Consider the following 20217-nt stretch of genomic DNA (forward strand, 5'->3'; position numbering starts at 1 on the left):
GAATCAAGGAATCTTAAAATTAATTAATTAAGAAATTTAACATGGGGAGATAACCTGGATTTGGTGGGGCCTAAAACCAATCACAACTGTCCTTATAAGAGGCAGAGGGAGATTTGATATACACAGAGGAGGTGATGATGGGAGGTAGAGACTGGAATCACACAGCCACAAGCCAGAAGCCATCAGAAGCTGGGAAGGGCAAGGAACAGATACTCTCCTAAACAGGAATTGTTGTTGGAAGCATAGCTCTAATGATACCTTGATTTCAGCCCAGTGATAATGATTTCAGACTTCTGGCCTCCAGCACTCTGAAAGAATGCATTTCTGCTGCTTAAAACACCAAGTTTGTGGTAATCCGTTAGAGCGTCCTCCAGAAATAGGTTATATTATATACACCATATTCAACAGATACAAGAATATTTAAAAATTACGTTGCTTCCCTTAGAACAATTCATCATTATTTAGTTTCACATTAAATGTAAGCATAACATCTTAAAACATTATTATGTTATTCCTACCCATCAAGTATAAGTTCTCAGGAGTGGTCACAGGAATATTAACAAGTTTAACATCATCTTCATCTGCTTTGTCCCAGGAGTTAGAATTGCCACAAGCACAGCTATGACAAGAATTGACGCTCTGGACCTAAAATTAAAATCGACAGCAGTGACTTCAAAATCTCTTTTGTGACAGTATTTTGCCATCTTTTATATTTACAAACTATTTATATAAATCCTATTCCAGGTAAAACAACCCATGTAATCCCCACCTGAACAAATAAATCTGATTATATTCAAAGTTAGGAGTCATACGACCCTAAGTATTTTAAGCCTTTGTTTGCTCAAAAATACACGAATAGAAGAATATTTCCAACAAAAATCAGTTATTTCCATTAGAAATCAAGCAGCTATTTTTACAGTTTACTGTTTTATTAAATATTTGCTTATAAATTTTATCCACACCTACTCTGGTTTGAGGTAACTAGCTTATTTCCATTTTAAAAATTATTAACAGTGCTGATTATGCTAAACAATAACTAAAATTGAAAAGCCTCTATCATCTTCCCTTCCCTAGCAAGGTTCATTGAGCCAATCATTTCAGTCATCTTTATGTAGATGATTCCCAAGTCTCTGCCTCCAATTCTGTCCTTTTTCTTTTTTTTATTTTTATTTTCAGAGAGAGAGAGAGAGAGAGAGAGCGCATGCAAGAGAAAGCGAAGGAGAGAAGTAGAAAGGAAGAGACAAAGAATCCCAAGTCGTATGCTCAACTGACTGAGCCACCACCCCTCCATTCCTGTTGCGTTTTTTTATGTTTATTTATTTTTGAGAGAGGGAGAGAGAAAGTGGGAGTGGGGAAGGGGCAGAGAGAGAGAGAGACCAGAGAATCCAAAGCAGACTCCACGCTGCCAGCACAAGCTTGACGTGGGACTCAAACCTGCAAACCTTGAGTTCATGACCTGAGTTGAAGTCTGATGCTCAACCAACTGAGTGACCCAGGTGCCCCCAAATTCTGTCCATTTTAAGGGTGCCTTGAGCGGCTCAGTCAGTTAAGTGTGACTTCAGCTCAGGTCATGATCTCGTGGTTTCCAAGTTTGAGCCCTGTGTCGGGCTCTGTGCTGCCAGCTCAGAGCCTTGAGCCTGCTTCACATTCTGTCTCTGTCTCCCAAAAATAAATAAATGTTAACTTTTTTTTTTAAGAAGTCTAAGCCTGGGGTGCCTGGCTGGTTCAGTCAGTAAAGCACGGGACTCTCAATCTCAGGGTCGTGAGTTCAAGCCTCAAGTTGGACATGGAGCCTACTTAAAAATATATAGGAGCACCTGGGTGGCTCAGTCCATTAAGCGTCTGACTCTTGATTTGCCTCCAGTCGTGATGCCATGCTCCATCTCACGCTTGAGATTCTCTCTCTCCCTCTGTCTCTTTGCCCCTCTTTTGCTTGAGCATGTGCACACACACACTTTCTCTCAAAAATAAAAATAAATAAACATCTTTTAAAAATTTAATATGTTTAAGAATGGGGCAGCTAGATATTCCAACAAAACAGAGAAGCCAAGTACAGAATATGGTGTTTAATAAACTATTTAAAATAATGACAATACATGATGGTACAGACATACACTCCCAGAGGTATATATGTAAGAAATTACCGATATTGTTTGTCTCTAAGGACGGGAACCGAGAGGATAGGGAGCATATTTATCACTGTACATTTTTTTGCCTCTTCTTTATTTAGTAGCAAGTATATATCCTACCTATTTAACAAAATTTTTAAACCATAATAAGTCAAAAAAAATACTAACTTTATTCCTCACTTGTCAATCAATACTATATTAATGCTTCAAAGAACAAGGCGAGGAACTCCACACTTGGCTTCAGCAAGCCACATACTTTTACCTACGCAAGCTCATCATCTTGTGACCTAGTACAAAGTCTGGCTGTATCTTCCAGCTTTTTTGCAGAACATCTAGTTTTTTTTGTTTAGATTTTTTTGTGTTTTTTTAAATTACTATTTTAGACAGAGAGAGAGAGTGCAAGTGGGGGAAAGGGGTGGGGGAAGGGAGGGAGAGAGAGGGAGGAAGGGAAAGAGGGGGAGAGAGGTGGAGAGGGGGGAGAGGGAGGGGGGAGGGAGAGAGAGAGAGAGAGAGAGAGAGACAGAGAGAGAGAGAGACAGACAGAGAGAGAGAATCTTAAGCAGGCTTCACACTCAGCACAGATCTCAACCTAGGGCTCCATCTCACGACCCTGGGATCATGACCTGAGTGGAAATTGAGTTGGACGTTCAACCTACTGAGCCACACAGGCGCCCCAGAAATATCTAGTTTGAAGCAATACTTCCAGATCAGCACTATTCTTACAGGACCCCACGTACCCATATCTTGCTTAAAGAAAGCTGGAACCAAACTGGCTGGTTATTTACCAAAAGGAAAGTTTTACTTGCCTAAAGAAAATAGACTCAATAAGATGATTTAAGGTTCTTTCCATACTAAGAGCTATCTATAATTATATGACATTTAAAAAAATTTCTTTTTCTTTTTTTAAGTTTTATTTTTATTTATTTTGAGAGAAAGAGAGCAAGTGGGGGAGGGGCAGAAAGGAAGGGAGACAGAATCCCAAGCAGGCTCCACACTGTCAGTGCAGAGCCTGATGCAGAACTTGAACCTATGAACTGTGAGATCATGATTTGAGCTGAGGTCAAGAGACGGATGCTTAACCAACTGAGCCACCCAAGCGCCCCTATTATTATATAACATTTAAACCAATATATAACAATAGACACAAAAACAAACCTATAAAATAATAAATTTTTTTCTTTACTTACGGAGGCTAAACTCTGTGCAGAACCTGAGTATTTACTGAAAAGTCCTCCATTAGCATAGTTACAAGACTGAGATCCTTTGTCTTTGGCAGAACTTAAAGATAATGTCAAATTTTGTCTACTACTGGAACAACTTGAACCTATCAAACAAATATATCAATAATATTAGAAGTATCAGTAACTCCAATGACAAATTTCCGATAAAATTTCCAAGTTTACATTATATTCCTTCAGAAAGCTTCTAATTTTAAAACACATTTCCCTCAATTGTGTAAATTATTAAGTGTACAGCATTATTAAAATCTACCTCTCTTTACAATTGTTTTTAACACTGATAAAATATGCTTCCTAAATGAAGACTAAACCATTCATCTAATTAGGGTATTTGATATGATATTTGAATGACCTATTATAATCAGTTTAAAATACTGGCAACTATGAATCTTCAAGTTATAAATTAACAAAATATAAGCACTTCCTTTCCTGAATTACATCTGTACCATGTCCATATTGCATTACATTGTAATTAGTTTTTTCTTTTTCTGTATCCCCTAACCATCTATCTATCCATCTATGGCTGACATTGTATCTCAGTCTATCTTAATGCAACAGTTAAGACACTACTCAATTCAATTCCTGGGACGTGTATGACCCTAAGCAGGTCACTTAAGTTTTCCTTATCTCGATTTTCTTTATGTCTAAAATGGAAACAATAACACAGGATATAGTCCTAATTCATAGAATTGTTATAAAAGTTAAATAATGTAGTGAATATACAGCATTTAGCACTAGGCCTGAGATCTAATAAGATCTCATTAAGTGAGAGCCATCATTACTGTAATGTTCACTGTACTTGGCACAAAATAGTCATTCATTAATCATTTGCTGGACAAATTAATCACAAAAGCATATGATACTCTAAATAATAAATTAAAAATAATTAAAAGTTTTAAAAATAAGAAATTCAGCATGCTCAAGAAGTTATTGGGTTTTTTAAAAATTTTTTTATGTTTTATTTTCAAGAGAGAGACAGAATTTGAGCAGGTGAGGGGCAGAGAGAGAGAAGGACACAGAATCCGATGGAGGCTCCAGGCTGTGAGCTGTCAGCACAGAGTCCATTGCGGGGCTCAAACTCACAAACCGTGATATCATGATCTGAGCCGAAGTCAGACACTAACCAACTGAGCCATCCAGGTGCCCCAAGAAGTTATCGTCATTGATACAACATGGCAATATGTACCATATCTCTAACAAAAACTACAGGTCTTTTAAAAGCCAGCAATTTTCCTTCTATTTATACACTAAGAAAATAATCAGACAAGTATATTCAGAGCAAGAAAAACATTCTAAAGGGACTAACAGAGAATTGGTTAAATAAATTAGTGGATATGTTTTCAAATTTAACACTAAGTACATATTAAAATGATAGAAATATATTTATTGACCTAGAAAAACAATTTTATATATTGTTAAATATTTTAAAAGCAGGCTACAAAAGGTGTAATCATAATTTTATTTAAAATACATACATCATCTACTTGTACATAATATAAAATTGTGTATCTCAATAGACTTAAATGCAAATAGAAATGGATAGATATATGCCAAAGTATTATAAGTCATTACTTCTGGGTAGCAGAATATCAAGTGATTTTAATTTTTTGTTTGCTTCTCTATATGTTCTATTCTTTCTAAAATCAATCTGTATTATCTGGGAGTTAAATATTAAGGAAAGACATTTTGGAGGCTACAGCACAGAAATCACTGCACTCCAGTTATGATTAATATATAAATCTTTCTATGATTTAAATATAAACTTTCTTTGTAGACTCAGTTCAGCTATCTCCACATACCTTTGTCTGATGCTGCTCTTTTAGTGTATTCAAGTATGAGGTGCTCTGGTTCCCATGGTAATATTTTTCCTTTCTTCTTTCCACGTCTTCTTTTAAAGTGACGGGCCAGAAAAATTACAGATACGGCACTCACTGCAGTTACCACAAACAGCTTTTTTGCTACTGGTGAAAATCTTATCTGGAAAAGATGTAGTTAGATTGAAAAAAAATTCTTATATTTGTTCACTTTAAATAAAGATGTAAGAGGCAAACTTTTTTTTTTTTAATTTTTTTTTTTAACATTTATTTATTTTTGAGACAGAGAGAGAGAGAGAGCATGAACAGGGAGGGTCAGAGAAAGAGGGAGACACAGAATCTGAAACAGGCTCCGGGCTCTGAGCTGTCAGCAGAGAGCCCAACGCGGGGCTTGAACCCATGGACTGTGAGATCATGACCTGAGCCGAAGTCGGACGCTCAACCGACTGAGCCACCCAGGCGCCCCTAGGCAAACTTATTCTTAAGATAACCTAGTTCTGGGGTGCCTGGGTGGCTCAGTCGGTTGAGCACCAACTTTGGCTCAGGTCACGATCTCGCGGTCCGTGAGTTCAAGCCCCGCATCGGGCCCCTGTGCTGACAACTCAGAGCCCGGAGCCTGTTTCAGATTCTGTGTCTCCCTCTCTCTGACCCTCCCCCATTCATGCTCTGTCTCTAAAATAAATAAACGTTAAAAAAAAAAAATTTAAAAAAAAAGATAACCTAGTTCTAACTACTATGAGAAGAATATTATTTCACTCTTTGAATGACAGCTCAAATGAAAGCTGTCACTCTTTGAATGACATTTTGTTTAAAAACAAACAAAACGTACTAACATATGAATTTCTGAAAGTCTTAGGTAAATAAACAGTATTACCACAAACATCAAAAGGAGCACAAAATAATTCAACCCCATTAAAACCTGTTGAACAACTAATGATTAATTCATGCAACTAACTGAATCATAGCAAGATTTTAAATTACAGGAATGATTAATTCAGAGATTTATTTATGTATTTATTTTTAACGTTTATTTATTTTTGAGAGAGAGAGAAACAGAGCATGAGTAGAGGAGGGGCAGAGAGAGAGAGAGAGAGAGAGAGAGAGAGAAATGGAGACACAGAATCCAAAGCAGGCTCCAGGCTCTGAGCTGTCAGCACAGAGCCCTATGCAGGGCTTGAAACCATGAACTGTGAGATCATGACCTGAGCTGAAGCTGGTTGCTTAACCGACTGAGCCACCCAGGCACCCCAGTTCCAAGTTTTAAAACATACCAATTTTTTTTAACTATCTGGAAATTTGAGCAAACATGAATTAACTTAATTTCTAAATAGAATCTGAATAAGCCCTTTTATGCATGAATTATTCAACAAATATTTACTCAGCATTTTACAAAGTACCACACTGTGCTATGAAAATTAGAATTAAAATCTTATTGTAATCCTATTCAACAAGCAACTATCAAATGCCTTTCATTGATCAGGAAGCACTAGGCATAGAGGACACAGATCTTGCCTCCTTCAAGCAGTATGTTATAGTAGAGACAAATATATTCACAAGTAATTACAATATAGTGTGATAAATACAGTAACATAAGTATACACTAAGTATTCACATCACCTTCACATAAGAGGTAACTAACTTTGTCTTGGGGGACAGACACAATCACCTAAAATACAGGAGAACTATAAAATAAAGCCATAATCTTGGGGTGTAGAGGGCTGGAAAGAGTGTCACTTTCAAATGAACAACAAAAACAAGCCAGACAAATGGCAAGTTCTCAATTTTTCTTGAAACCGTCACAATGCTGAGGACAGAGGGCAATCACTTGGCCCCAAAATTAAGGAGACACAGGTATCTGCAGGGAGAGATAGGGCATAAGCACTGGCATGCAGAGATAAAACACAGCAGGACATCAGTAAGAAGAGTTCAGCTAGTATGGCTGGTAAATTGGTGGAAACAGTAGCATTGGTGAGAAAGGGTAAAGCACCCCCAGGAGCACTGGGGATGTTGTAAATATGGGCATAATCCATAGTTTTTGCAGGTTTTATCTTCACGAATCCCACCAGGCACTACTCACAGAAAAGACTGCAAGACTCCTAAGTCTCCCCAATGGTGCAGAACCCAGGGAGGGAAACAGGAGTTTCTGTGGAAGGGCATGAACTGCATCAACACCCTTCTCTATTCCCTCAAAAGAACAAAAGACATAAACTGTAGGATGCAGCTTTAACTTTCAAAGGAAATACATACCATTAAACACTTACATTAAAGAAGGTATAAAATCCATAATCTGAGTTTTTACTTTAAGAAACTAGAAAACAGATGAACAAATCCAATCCAAAGCAAGTAGAAGACAGGAAGTAATAAAGACTAAACAGAAATCAATGAAATAGAAAACTAAATCAATAAAATCAAAAGCTTATTAAAAAGAAATCAATAGATTCACTCCTGGCTTTTGGCAAAAAAAAAATAAAAATAAAAATTCAGTAAAACTGACAAACCTGAAGCCAGTCTGACCAAAACAAAAAAGAAAGAGAAAGAAAGAGAGAAAAGATGAAAAGACACATACTACTAAAATCAGAAATGAGAGAGGCATTGTCACTAAAGACCTCATGGATATGAAAAGTTATTACTATGAACAACTCTATGCCCATAAATTCACTCTGGGAGAAATAGATAGAATGAATAGTTACATATGTACTAAAGAAATTGAATTTGTAGTTAAGTAAAACCTTTTAACAAAACTATAGGGCAAATTCTACCAAATATTTAAAAAAGAAATATTAATTCCATTCAATGAGGGACTACTTCCCAATCATATGTGAAGCTAGCATTACTATTAATATCAAAACCAAAGACGTTACAAAAAATTATAGACAAATATCTATAATGTAGATAGATTTTTTTAGAAGTCCTTCACAAAATAGTAACACATTGAATCCAGCAACATATACAGGAGATACTACAGGAAATAAATACTACAGGAGAGTCTGGGTGGCTCAGTCAGTTAAGCATCTGACTCTTGGTTTCCACTCAGGTCATGATCTCAAGGTTTGTGGGATCAATACTACAGGAGAGTCTGGGTGGCTCAGTCAGCTAAGTGTCTGACTCTTGGTTTCCACTCAGGTCATGATCTCAAGGTTTGTGGGATCATGCCCCGCATCGGGCTCCATGCTGACAGCACTGCTTGGAATTCTCTTTCTCTGCCCCTCCTTCCCCTCTGAAAATAAATAAACAAACTTTAAAAAAAAAAATGAACACTATATATGACCAAGGAGTGTATATCCTAGGAATCATTATCTGAATAATTATCTACTCAGAAGGTGTTGCTTTATTGAATGAGGGTGTCACACCTGTTCCAATGTCCACTTGTTAAGAACCTGTTGGACTTGGCTTTGATTTCTGATTGAAGAAGTAAGTGAGCCCCCCTAAATCTGGCAACTCGTAGACCCTGTTAGAAAATGGTGTGTGGTTTTGGTTTCCACATTATACATATATAGGGAAATTGGAAGGAGTTCAGAGAACAGAAACACAATGATTAAAGGGTTGGGGAAATAAGGAGCTGGGATTATTTTATCTGAAGAAAAGCTTTCAGGGAAAGCATGGTGTATGTGTGAGTGTGCATGTGTGTGTGCCAAAGACAGAGTCAAAGAAGCCAAATCTTAAAGGCTATGTGTTTGAGCAGGTTTGATTGGCCTTTGTAGGCCATCTGGAGTCTGGTGGAGGGTGTGAGGAGAAGCTGGTCTGCCTTACCAATTACTGGGAAGGAGAATAAGCAATTTAAGAGAAAGAGGGGGGACTTGGCCAGAATCAGGCAGGAATTACTTTAGCTAGGGGTTCTGTCTCAGACCTACTTATATTATAATCTTCAAATGTAGCAAGAATTTTTGTCTACGTAACCCTTACATTTCAGCTTCTACTAGATTTGAAAAATATGATTAGGTATAGTATATCCAAAACTACTTAATGATAAGCCATGTCCTATTTCTCTCCAACTATATGATGAAATCTTGAGATAAAGTTTTTCTTCGTCTTCTCAAATAAAAAAAATAAATAAATAAAAACTCTCAGCAAATTAGGATTAGAAGGTGTGTGCATTAAATAGTGTCCCCTCAAAATTCATGTTCACCTTGAAGATCAGAATATGATCATATGAGCCCACGTGGCTCAGTTGGTTAAGAATCTGATTCCTGATCTCAGCTCAGGTCTTGATCTCAGGGTTGTGAGTTCAAGCGTGGTATTGGGCTCCACACTGGGCATGGAGCCTACATTAAAAAAAAAAAAAAAGACAGAAAAAGAAAAAAAGAATATGATCTTATTTTAAAAAAATCTTTGTCGATGTAATCAAGGTTAGAATCAAGATGACATTGCATTGGATTAAGGTGGACCATATGTCCAATGAGTGTCTTTATAAGGGATTAAAGGACACATAGAGACAAAAAGGAGAAGGCTATGCAAAGAAAAAGACAGAGATTACAGTTATGCTGCCACAGCCAAGGAATGCCTGAAGCCAACAGAACCAACATCATATTAGAAGTAACAGCCAGTGCCAAAAGTCAAGAAAGAAGAATAAAAGAAATACACATTGGAAAATAAAAAGTAAAACTGTCTCTATTTGCAGACAACTTGATTGTCCACATGGAAAATCCCAAAGAATCTCCCCCCAAATCCCCTAGAACTGGTAGGTAAATAGGCTACAAAGTCAATGATAGCAATAAGCAAATGGAATTTGACATTAAAAAGCAATACTACTGGGGCACCTGGGTGGCCTAGTCAGTTAAGCATCCGACTTTGGCTCTAGTTATGATCTCACCGTTAGTGAGTTCAGGCCCCACATTGTGCTCTCCGTTGACAGTGTGGAGCCTGCTTTGGATCCTCTGTCTCCCTCTCTCTCTCTCTGCCCTTCCTCAGCTCACATGCATGCCCTTTCTCTCTCTCAAAAATAAACATAAAAAAAAAAAAAGCAATACTACTTATAACAGCACCAAGTAAAAGAAAAAATAGAGAAAATTTTTAAAAATTCAGTTAACAACAAAACACTAATCAAAGAAATCAACAAAGATAAAAGGAGATACATCATGTTCATGGCCTGTAAAATATCATTCTCTCCAATTTGATCTACAGAAAATAATAAAAATCCAAGCAAAAATTTTTGTAGATATTGGCAGCTTATTATTTTTTAAAAAATTAAAGAAAGGCAAAGGAAGTAGGATAACCAAAATAACTGAAAAAGAACAAAGTTGGAGAACATACTCTAGCCAATTTCAAGACTTAACTATAAAGCTACAGTAATTAAGAGAGTGTGGTATTGGTATAAACATATAGATCAGTGCAACAGAATAGAGTTCAGAAATAAACCTGCAGAAATAGTTAATTTTTGTTAACTAAATTTTTGTTGAAAGTAAAAAGGAAATTCAAGGAAGAATTTTTAGAAGAAAACAGAAAATCTATGTAATCTTGAAATCACCCAAACCCAGAAACCACCTGGGTGTCCTTCAACAGATAAATGGATACACGTTACATCCATATAATGGAATACTCAGCAATAAAAAAGGACATAATATTCAGATACACAACAATGTGAATGGATTGCAAATGTATTATGTAAAATGAAAAAAGCTAATTCCAAAAGATTATATGCTGTATAACTCCACACTATATACAATAATTCATGCACAGATCATAAACTTAAAACTATAAGGACATAAACTCTAAAACTATAGAGTTCTAGAAGAAAGCATGGGAGAAAATCTTTGTGAACTTCCACTGGGCAAATATTTCTTAGAGATGACACAAAGAGCCTGATTCATTTTTTAAAAAAGAAAAGTTGACAAACGGATTTCAGAATCAAAAACTTCTGCTCTTTAAAAGGCACTGTTTTGGGGTGCCTGGGTGGCTCAGTCGGTTAAGCGGCCGACTTCGGCTCAGGTTATGATCTCGCGGTCCGTGAGTTCGAGCCCCGCGTCGGGCTCTGTGCTGACAGCTCAGAGCCTGGAGCCTGTTTCAGATTCTGTGTCTCCCTCTCTCTGACCCTCCCCCATTCATGCTCCGTCTCTCTCTGTCTCAAAAATAAACATTAAAAAAAAAAATTAAAAAAAATAAAAGGCACTGTTTAAAGGGGTACTTGGGGGGCTCAGTCAGTTAAAGCATCGGACTTTGGTTCAGGTCATGATCTCACAGTTCGTGGGTTCAAGCCCCACATTGGGCTCTGTGCTCACAGCTCACAGCCTGGAGCCTGCTTCAGATTCTGTGTCTCATTCTCTCTGCCCCTCCCCAGCCTGTGCTCTGTCCTTCTTTCAAAAATAAACATTAAAAAAACATTTTTAAGACACTATTTAAAAAAATAAAATAAAATAATAATTTAAAAAGAGGATGTCTGGGTGGCTCAGTCAGATAAGCATTCAACTCTTGATTTTGGCTCAGGTCTTGATCTTGCAGTCTGGAGATTGAGCCCCTGATGGGGCCCCCCTACACTGAGCATGGAGCCTGCTTGAGATTCTCTCTCTCCCTCTCTCTCATAAATAAATAAATAAATAAATAAATAAATAAATAAAGGCACTTGGGTGGGTGGCTCAGTTGGTTAAGCATCAGACTCTTGATTTTGGCTCACATCATGATCCCAGGGTCGTGGAATCAAGACCCACATGGGGCTCTGCGCTGAATGTGGACCCTGCTTGGGATTTTTGTCTCTCTCTCCTTCTCTGTCTCTCTCCCTCTCACTCTCTGTCCCTCTCCTCACTCACACTCTCTCTAAAAATAAAAAATAATAAAATAAATAGATAAGAATAAAAGTTAAATAAAAGGCACTGTTTAGAAGTAGAATAGGCAATCTACAGACTAGGAGAAAATAGTTGTAAATCATATATCTGAAAAGGAATTATACCCAAGGTATATAAAGAATTCTCAAAAATTAATATGAAAACAAAAAACCCAATTAAAAAATGGGCAAAAGCTCTGAACAGACACATCAACAAAGAAGACTTATGGATGGCCAATTAGCATATGAAAGCATGTTCAACATTACTGGTCACCAGGGAAAATCAAATTAAAACCACAAGAAGGGTTCCTGGGTGGCTTAGTCAGTTGAGCATCCAACTTAGGCTCAGGTCATAATCTCGTGTTTCACAAGTTCAAGCCTTACATCGGGCTCTGTACTGACAGCTCAGAGCCTGGAGCCTGCTTTAGATTCTGTGTCTTCCTCTCTCTCTGCGCCTCCCTCACTTGTGCTTTGTGTCGCTCTCACTCTCAAAATAAATAAACATAAAAAAATTAAAAAATTAAAAAAAAAATAAAACCACAAGATTCTACTACATACCTATATTAGAATGGCTAAAATTAAAAGACTGGCCATACCAATGATATAGCCACTTTGGAAGAAGTCTGGCATTTTCTTTAAAAATTAAAAACATCTAGGGGCGCCTGGGTGGCGCAGTCGGTTAAGAGTCCGACTTCAGCCAGGTCACGATCTCACGGTCCGTGAGTTCGAGCCCCGCGTCAGGCTCTGGGCTGATGGCTCAGAGCCTGGAGCCTGTTTCCGATTCTGTGTCTCCCTCTCTCTCTGTCCCTCCCCCGTTCATGCTCTGTCTCTCTCTGTCCCAAAAAATAAATAAATAAATAAAAATTAAAAAAAATAAAAATTAAAAACATCCCTATCTTGTGATTCAGTCATTCTACTCCTAAGTACTTACCCAAGAAAAATGAAAGCATATGTCATACAAAGACTTGTATTGGGATGTTCTTAGCAACTTTACCTACAATTAAAACACAAAACAGGAAACAACCTACATGTCCACCAAAAGATGAACAGGTAAACAAACTGTGCTGATACATACAACACATATATATTTCAATATAATCAGACTACTTGAAAAAAAAAACAGACAAAAGAAAGTATACCAAAATACCAAAAATATTATATAATTCCATTTTATATAAAACAGAAAATTCAAATTAACCTAGAGTGACAAAAAGATCAACGGTTGCCTGGGGGGAAGGGAGGGAGGGGAGTGGGACAAGGAGATGCGAAGGGAGAGATTACAAAGGGAAATAAATTTTTGGAGCTTATGGATACATTCATTAATCTGATTGTGGCAAGAATCAAGAATTGCACAAGTACATACAAATGTACGTCAAAACTTAAGTTGTAAACTTTTTTTTGTTTTTGTGAGAGAGAGAACATCGGAGAGAGTATTCCAGTATTTTCTGGAATACTAGAAATGATTTACTTCCATTTACCATTAGCATTTGGCCTCAATGACTGTGGTCCAACAAAAACATTAAAACTATTCTTAAAACTATTCTTACTCTACTTTTCTTCCAAGTCCATTTAAATTCCTTCAACATTATCCAGAAAAAGTAGAACATTCCAATATTGCCTCAAATATTTTCCCTTAATGATCTTTAAGAATTGGGGCACTTGGGTGGCTCAGTTGGTTAAGCATCCAACTTCGGCTCAGGTCATGATCTCATGGTTCGTGAGTTTGAGCCCTGCATTGGGCTCTGTGCCGACAGCTCAGAGCCTGGAGCCTGCTTCAGATTCTTTGTCTCCCTCTCTTTCTCTGCTCCTTCCTGCTTGCACTCACTTGCGCGTGCTCCCTCTCTCTCCTCTCTCTCAAAAATAAATAAACATTTAAGAAAAAAAAGGATTGGGGCGCCTGGGTGGGTTAGTTGGTTAAGCATCCAACTTTGGCTCAGGTCATGATCTCACACTTTGTGAGTTCGAGCCATATGTCAGGCTCTGCACTGATAGCACAGAGCCTCACTTGCCCTCTCTCTTTCTCAAAAATAAATATACATTTTATAAAAAAAGAATTATTCTCTTAAGCAATGTCTCTACGACAGGTATCAGCAAATTTTTATTTCTTTCTGTTTCTATGTTTTTCGCTCTGGAAACATATCTTCAGTGTTCATAGCAATTAAATGAGATTTGGAAAAAAACAGCAATTCCTTGAATTAGGATACTAAAGATCCAATGATAAAATAAATTCTAAAAACAGCACTATTATTGGGATACCTGGATGACTCAGTTGGTGGAGCGGGCAACTCTCGATCTCAGGGTTGCGAGTTCAAGTCCCATGTTGGGTATCAAGATTACTCAAAAATTAAATCTTAAAGAAAAATTCTAATCTTTTTATTTTATATTAAATATAAAAAGAACTCTATTATTAAGAATACCTTAATTTTCAATATATTGTATAAACTGCCATGACCTCATTACCAAAAAAGTATTAACCTTAGATCAAATGTAAAGATTATTTACTGCAGGAATAAATGTAAGATAACATAATTAAGACCTCCATTAAAGAAAATAATCTATCAATACAGGTTCAGTCACAGCTAAGTGATCACGTCTGCTTAAACTGTCAGCTCTACTATATCCAAGGGCACTGAAGTTAGAGAACTATTCTATTAAGAGATAAAAGTACAAAATTAAGGGGTCCTTGTATGGCTCAACCGGTTAAGTGTCTTGATCTCAGCATCATGAGTTCAAGCCCCACACTGGGTTCCTCACAAGGCATGAAGTACATAAATAAATAAATAAACAAACAAACAAACAAACACAAAATTAAAGCTACTCCATCAGGCATATAATGTGTTTTACTAATATAAATTCAAATACAATAAAAATCAATTCACTTTTGTTAAGATCTAAGTTCTGTTTATATACTATTTTTATATTAAAAAACCACCGAAGTTTACAGTCCTAATCTCATGAAAAAAGAAACCTTTTCCATGACAAAAAAGCAACTAATTCCCCAGAGAAAGATGTTTATCCTAAGTAATCTACACAAGGTCTGAAAGTCTCCAGTATCACTCCTGCCTATCATTTGTTTTGTTACTTTTTTTCCCCAGAGGAAGGTCAATTACTTTCATATCATTGCTTAGAACACTGGAAATATAGCATCCAGAATCCTAAAGCTCAGAGGAACCTTTTGTGGTGATACAGTCCATTTCATGACCTCCAGACAAATGAAAACTAGACACATCCTATTCATTCAACATGAATTGAACATCCATTTATGGCCTAGACACTGAGAATACAAAGGAAAAGAACACTACTCCTTATGCTCAGATTTCACAATCCTCCCCATTCCATAACCTGATGCCATTGTTAAATGCTCTTGTCAAGTTTCCCCTGCCATCTAATGTATTCTGGAAGACAAGGAATAATTAGTCATACACAAGTCTCCGCCTCCAATAACTTTATTTCCCTTTACTCAGCATAAACTTCTTCCCAGAACTAAGTTGATCTATTCCTCAAACACAGTACTTACAACACCTTTTGGGTTGGGTGGGGGGGTCATTTCTACAAATTTTACTGAGAATTAGGGCTGGGCCTGTATCTAGATCTTGCTCACCACTTTATATCTGGACTGAAACACAGTAGAGGCTTAACAAATATGCTTCGAATGAATCTCTCTGATAACTAGAACACACTGCATTCAAACTGTAAACTCTGAACAAACAGGAATAACATCCTCCTCATAGGGTTTTTGTGAATAGAGATAACCTACATAAAGTAGTATCTGACACATAGCAGGCATTCAAAAATGTGAGCAATTATTTAATGTTAATTTAATTTAAAAATTTTTAACAAATCTTAGTTTGAAATAATTTTAGATTGACAAAAAAGTTGCAAAGATTGTAGATTTCCTATATACACATCACTTAAGATTTTCCTGATACTAACATCTTATATTAACACAGTACTCGTCAAAACTAAAAAATTAACATTAGTACAATATTATTTTTTTCATATTTTAATGTTTACATATTATTTTTGAGAGAGAGAGAGAGAGCACGAGTGGGAACAGAGGGCAAAGAGAGAGAGAATAAGAGAGAGAAACCCAAGCAGGCTCAATGCTGTCAGTGCAGAGCCAAACATGGGGCTCGAACCCACAAACTGTGAGATCATGACCTGAGCTGAAACCAAGAGTTGGCTGCTTAACCAACTGAGTCACCCAGGCACCCCTACTACAATATTACTAACTAAATGATATAGACTTTATTCTGATTTCACCAGTTTTTCCACTAATTTTCTATTTCAGGACCAATTCACGATGTCACACTGCATTTAGAAAGATTTTTATTTTAAGTACTTTGTATTTCTCACTTAACACTCTGAAGTTGGAGAACCAACTAAACTACTTACCACTTCATGTTGTGGTTTCCCGATGAAAAACACAATCTGCTTGTATTAACATGATACACAGTGATATACCAAAGTAATCCTTAAGAAAACCACAGATGCAAAAGAGACTTAAGTATTTTGTTTAAAGTATGTATTCATTATTTTTTAAAGATTTTATCCCTAAGCAATCTCTACATCGTGGGGCTCGAACTCACAACCCCGAGATCAAGAGTTGCATGCTCTATCAACTGAGCCAGGCAGGTGCCCCTAGAGTATGTATTCATTAAATTAAAAAACAAATACTTGGAAAATGTATTATTCCTTAAATAAATGACACAGGGAAATAGGAGTCAACATTTATTGGGGTGCTCACTCATTTTTATTGTATGTCAGACATGGTAAATTGGCTTCAAAGAGGTTAAGCAACCTGCCAAAGGTTACACAACTCTACAGTGGTGAAACATGAATCAAGATGCATTGTGGAAAGCGTTTAAATACATTCATGTTATACATCATGTATTAAAAATACTACAGGGGTGCCTAGGTGGCTCAGTCGGTTAAGCATCTAACTTCAGCTCAGGTCATGATGCCACAGTTTGTGAGTTCGAGCCCCACGTCAGGCTCTGTGCTGACAGCCTGGAGCCTGCTTCAGATTCTGTGTCTCCCTTTCTCTGCCTCTCCCCCTCCCTCACTCTGTCTCTCAAGGGTAAAAAAAAACATTAAAAAAAAAAAAAAAAAAAAGAAACTACAGTCACACCAATGACATATCTCACTATGCAATTAATTATATAACTGAACTGCATCCAACATGGCTTCTCAATCTTTGGAGGCTGAACTAATGAACAAAAAAATCTTACATGTCTTTTTTCATAAAAAAATCAATCCGGGGTACCTGGGTGGCTCAGTCAGTTGCAGTTCCACCTTTAACTCAGGTCATGATTTCATGGCTTGGGTTCAAGTTCAAGCTGACATTGGGCTCTCTGCTGTTAGCACAGAGCTCACTTCAGATCCTCTGTCCTCCTCTCTCTCTGCCCCTGCCCCGCTCATGCTCACGCACTCTCTCTCCCTCTCAAAAATGAAAAAACGTTGAAAAAATATTTTTAAAAAATCAATATAATTCTAAAGTTATGGAATTGTCCAAACAAGAACTCTGAGCTTTGGGGTGCCTGGGTGGCTCAGTCAGTTAAGCCTCCAACCCTTGATCTCAGCTCAGGTCATGATCTCATGGTTCATGGGATCAAACCCCGTGTCAGGCTCTGGGGTGACAGTGCAGAGCCTGCTTGGGATTCTCTCTCTCTCCCTCTCTCTCTCTCCCTCTCAAAATAAATAAATAAACTTAGAAAAAGAAAAAGAACTCTGAGCTTGGGGCGCCTGGGTGGCTCAGTTGATTGAGCGTCCAACTTCGGCTCAGGTCATGATCTTGCGGTTTATGAGTTCGAGCCCCGCATTGGGCTCTGTGCTGACAGCTCAGAGCCTGGAGCCTGCTTTGGATTCTGTGTCTCTCCATCTCTCGGCCCCTCCCCTGCTCATGCTCTGTGTCTCTCTGTCTCTCAATAATAAATAAACATTAAACAAAAAAATTTAAAAAAAAAGAACTCTGAGCTTTTCCTTGGCCCTTTCTTAGCCCTTTGATGCTGTTCAACCTGTAACTTCTCTTAGTGTAGGAATCAACAAACTTTTTTTCGTATAGGCCAAGTATAAATATTTTAGGCTTGTGGAATGTATGGTTTCTACTGCAACCACTTAACTCTGTTAAGTGTTAAGTGTAGGTCAGAAGCAGCCACAGATAATACACTAACAAATGAGTATGGCTGTGTCCCAATAAAACTTTACTTGCAAAACCAGGTGGTAGTCTTGATTTGACTCAGAGGCTGTAGTTTACTGACCTGTCTTAGAGCACTGATAGCATGGAATGAGTTTTGAATACTAAATACCATGACTAAGAGTATAGAACGTATACTTCAGTTTACCTGCAATGACTCTTCATATTATTTTTTAAAATATTCCATGGGATAAGTTGAACAATACACATGGCCTCAGAAAAGTATTCTTAGGATTGGAAAGTAGTGGTATAGCAAAATCAATACATGCAAAGGATACAAAAGTAATTCTTTTTTTTTTTTTTTTTTTTCAACGTTTTTTTATTTATTTTTGGGACAGAGAGAGACAGAGCATGAACGGGGGAGGGGCAGAGAGAGAGGGAGACACAGAATCGGAAACAGGCTCCAGGCTCCGAACCATCAGCCCAGAGCCCGACGCGGGGCTCGAACTCACAGACCGCGAGATCGTGACCTGGCTGAAGTCGGACGCTTAACCGACTGCGCCACCCAGGCGCCCCAAAGGATACAAAAGTAATTCTTAAAAAACAAATACAAAATGCTAATGAACTCTTTAAAAATTAATATTTTGATTTCTAGGCTGTGAAAAAACATATATTATCAAATGATTAAGATTAAGAATGGATTGCTATAGCTAATCTGAAAAGCAATTTAAGAATGATAAATGGTGGGGCGCCTGGGTGGCTCAGTCGGTTAAGCGTCCGACTTCGGCTCAGGTCATGATCTCGCGGTCCATGAGTTCGAGCCCCGCGTCAGGCTCTGTGCTGACAGCTCAGAGCCTGGAGCCTGTTTCAGATTCTGTATCTCCCTCTCTCTGACCCTCCCCCATTCATGCTCTGTCTCTCTCTGTCTCAAAAATAAACAAAGGTTAAAAAAAAAAAAATTAAAAAAAAAAAAGAATGACAAATGAAAGCCTTCAAAATGTTCATACTTAATACAAATTGCTCTTAAATCTATGAAAATATTCCCAGCTTAACATAAGAGAGAGATAAAATTAAAACCATGATGAGGGATGCCTGGGTGGCTCAGTCGGTTGAGCACCCAACTCTTGATTTTGGCTCAGGTCATAATCCCAGGGTTGTGGGATCAAGCCCTGTGCCAGGCTCTGCGCTGAGTGTAGAGCCTGCTTAAGATTCTCTCTCTCTCTCTGCCCTTCTCCCCCACTTGCACGTATACTCGCTCTAAAATAAAACAAATAATAATAAAATAAATGAAAACCATGATAAAATACCATTCTCAACTTTCAGATTGGCAAGAACTCCAAAATTTGGGAAGTACAAAATAATACTATTCCTACAGAGGGCAATTTAGCAGTATCTACCAAAATTCAAATAAACTTGCTCTTTGGCCCAGATATCCAAAGTCTAAAAAACTCATCCTATGCCTATACCTGTAGCCCATGGCTATGTTGTATGAACTGAGATATATCAAACTTACTCACTATAATAGCATTGTTTATAACAGTACACGATCAGAAACAACACAAATGTTCACATATAGAAATATTATGTAGGGGTGCCTGGGTGGTTCAGCTGATTAAGCGTCCAACTTCGGATCAAGTCATGATCTCACAGTTCATGGGTTCGAGTACCGAATTGGGCTCTCCACTGATAGCTCAGAGCCTGGAGCCTCCTTTGGATTCTGTGCTTCTCTCTGTCTGTCTCTCTCTCTCTGTCTTTCCCCCTCCCCAACTAGTGCACGCGTGCGCGCTCTCTCTCTCAAAAATAAACAAACATAAAGAAAAAAAAAGAGAGAGAGAAAAGAAAAGGGGCACCTGGGTGACTCAGTCGGCTAAGCATCCAACTTCAGCTCAGGTCATGATCTCAAGGCTTGTGAGTTTGAGCCCTTTGTTGGGCTCTGTGCTGACAGCCCAGAGCCTGAAGCCTGCTTCAGATTCTGTCTCTGTCTCCCTCTGCCCCACCCCCACTCATGCATTTTCTCTCTCTCAAATATAAACATTAAAAAAAGTTTTAAAGAAATATTATGTAGCTGTAGGAATAAAAAAACTAAGAAAAAGAAAAAGAAGATCTACATATATTAATATGGAGAGATCTCCAGGAAATTTTTTAA

The 20217-nt window shown here is 37.7% G+C and overlaps 1 protein-coding gene across 2 annotated transcripts in view; it reads right to left on the reverse strand.

Moving 5' to 3' along the window:
- The window catches only part of MIGA1 (mitoguardin 1), a 105826-nt gene that overhangs the window by 76064 nt on the left and 9545 nt on the right, over positions 1-20217 (reverse strand). For both annotated transcript variants that reach the window (XM_078451763.2, XM_078451762.2), the window contains exons 3-5: positions 5167-5344; positions 3317-3453; positions 519-645 (exon numbers count right to left, since the gene is read on the reverse strand). In XM_078451763.2, the coding sequence (XP_078307889.1) occupies positions 519-645; positions 3317-3453; positions 5167-5344 (442 nt within the window). The remainder of the gene's footprint in view (positions 1-518; positions 646-3316; positions 3454-5166; positions 5345-20217) is intronic.

Source organism: Panthera onca, chromosome C1 (assembly GCF_046562875.1).
Source record: "Panthera onca isolate mPanOnc1 chromosome C1, mPanOnc1 haplotype 2, whole genome shotgun sequence".
In the NCBI taxonomy this organism is placed as follows: domain Eukaryota; kingdom Metazoa; phylum Chordata; class Mammalia; order Carnivora; family Felidae; genus Panthera; species Panthera onca.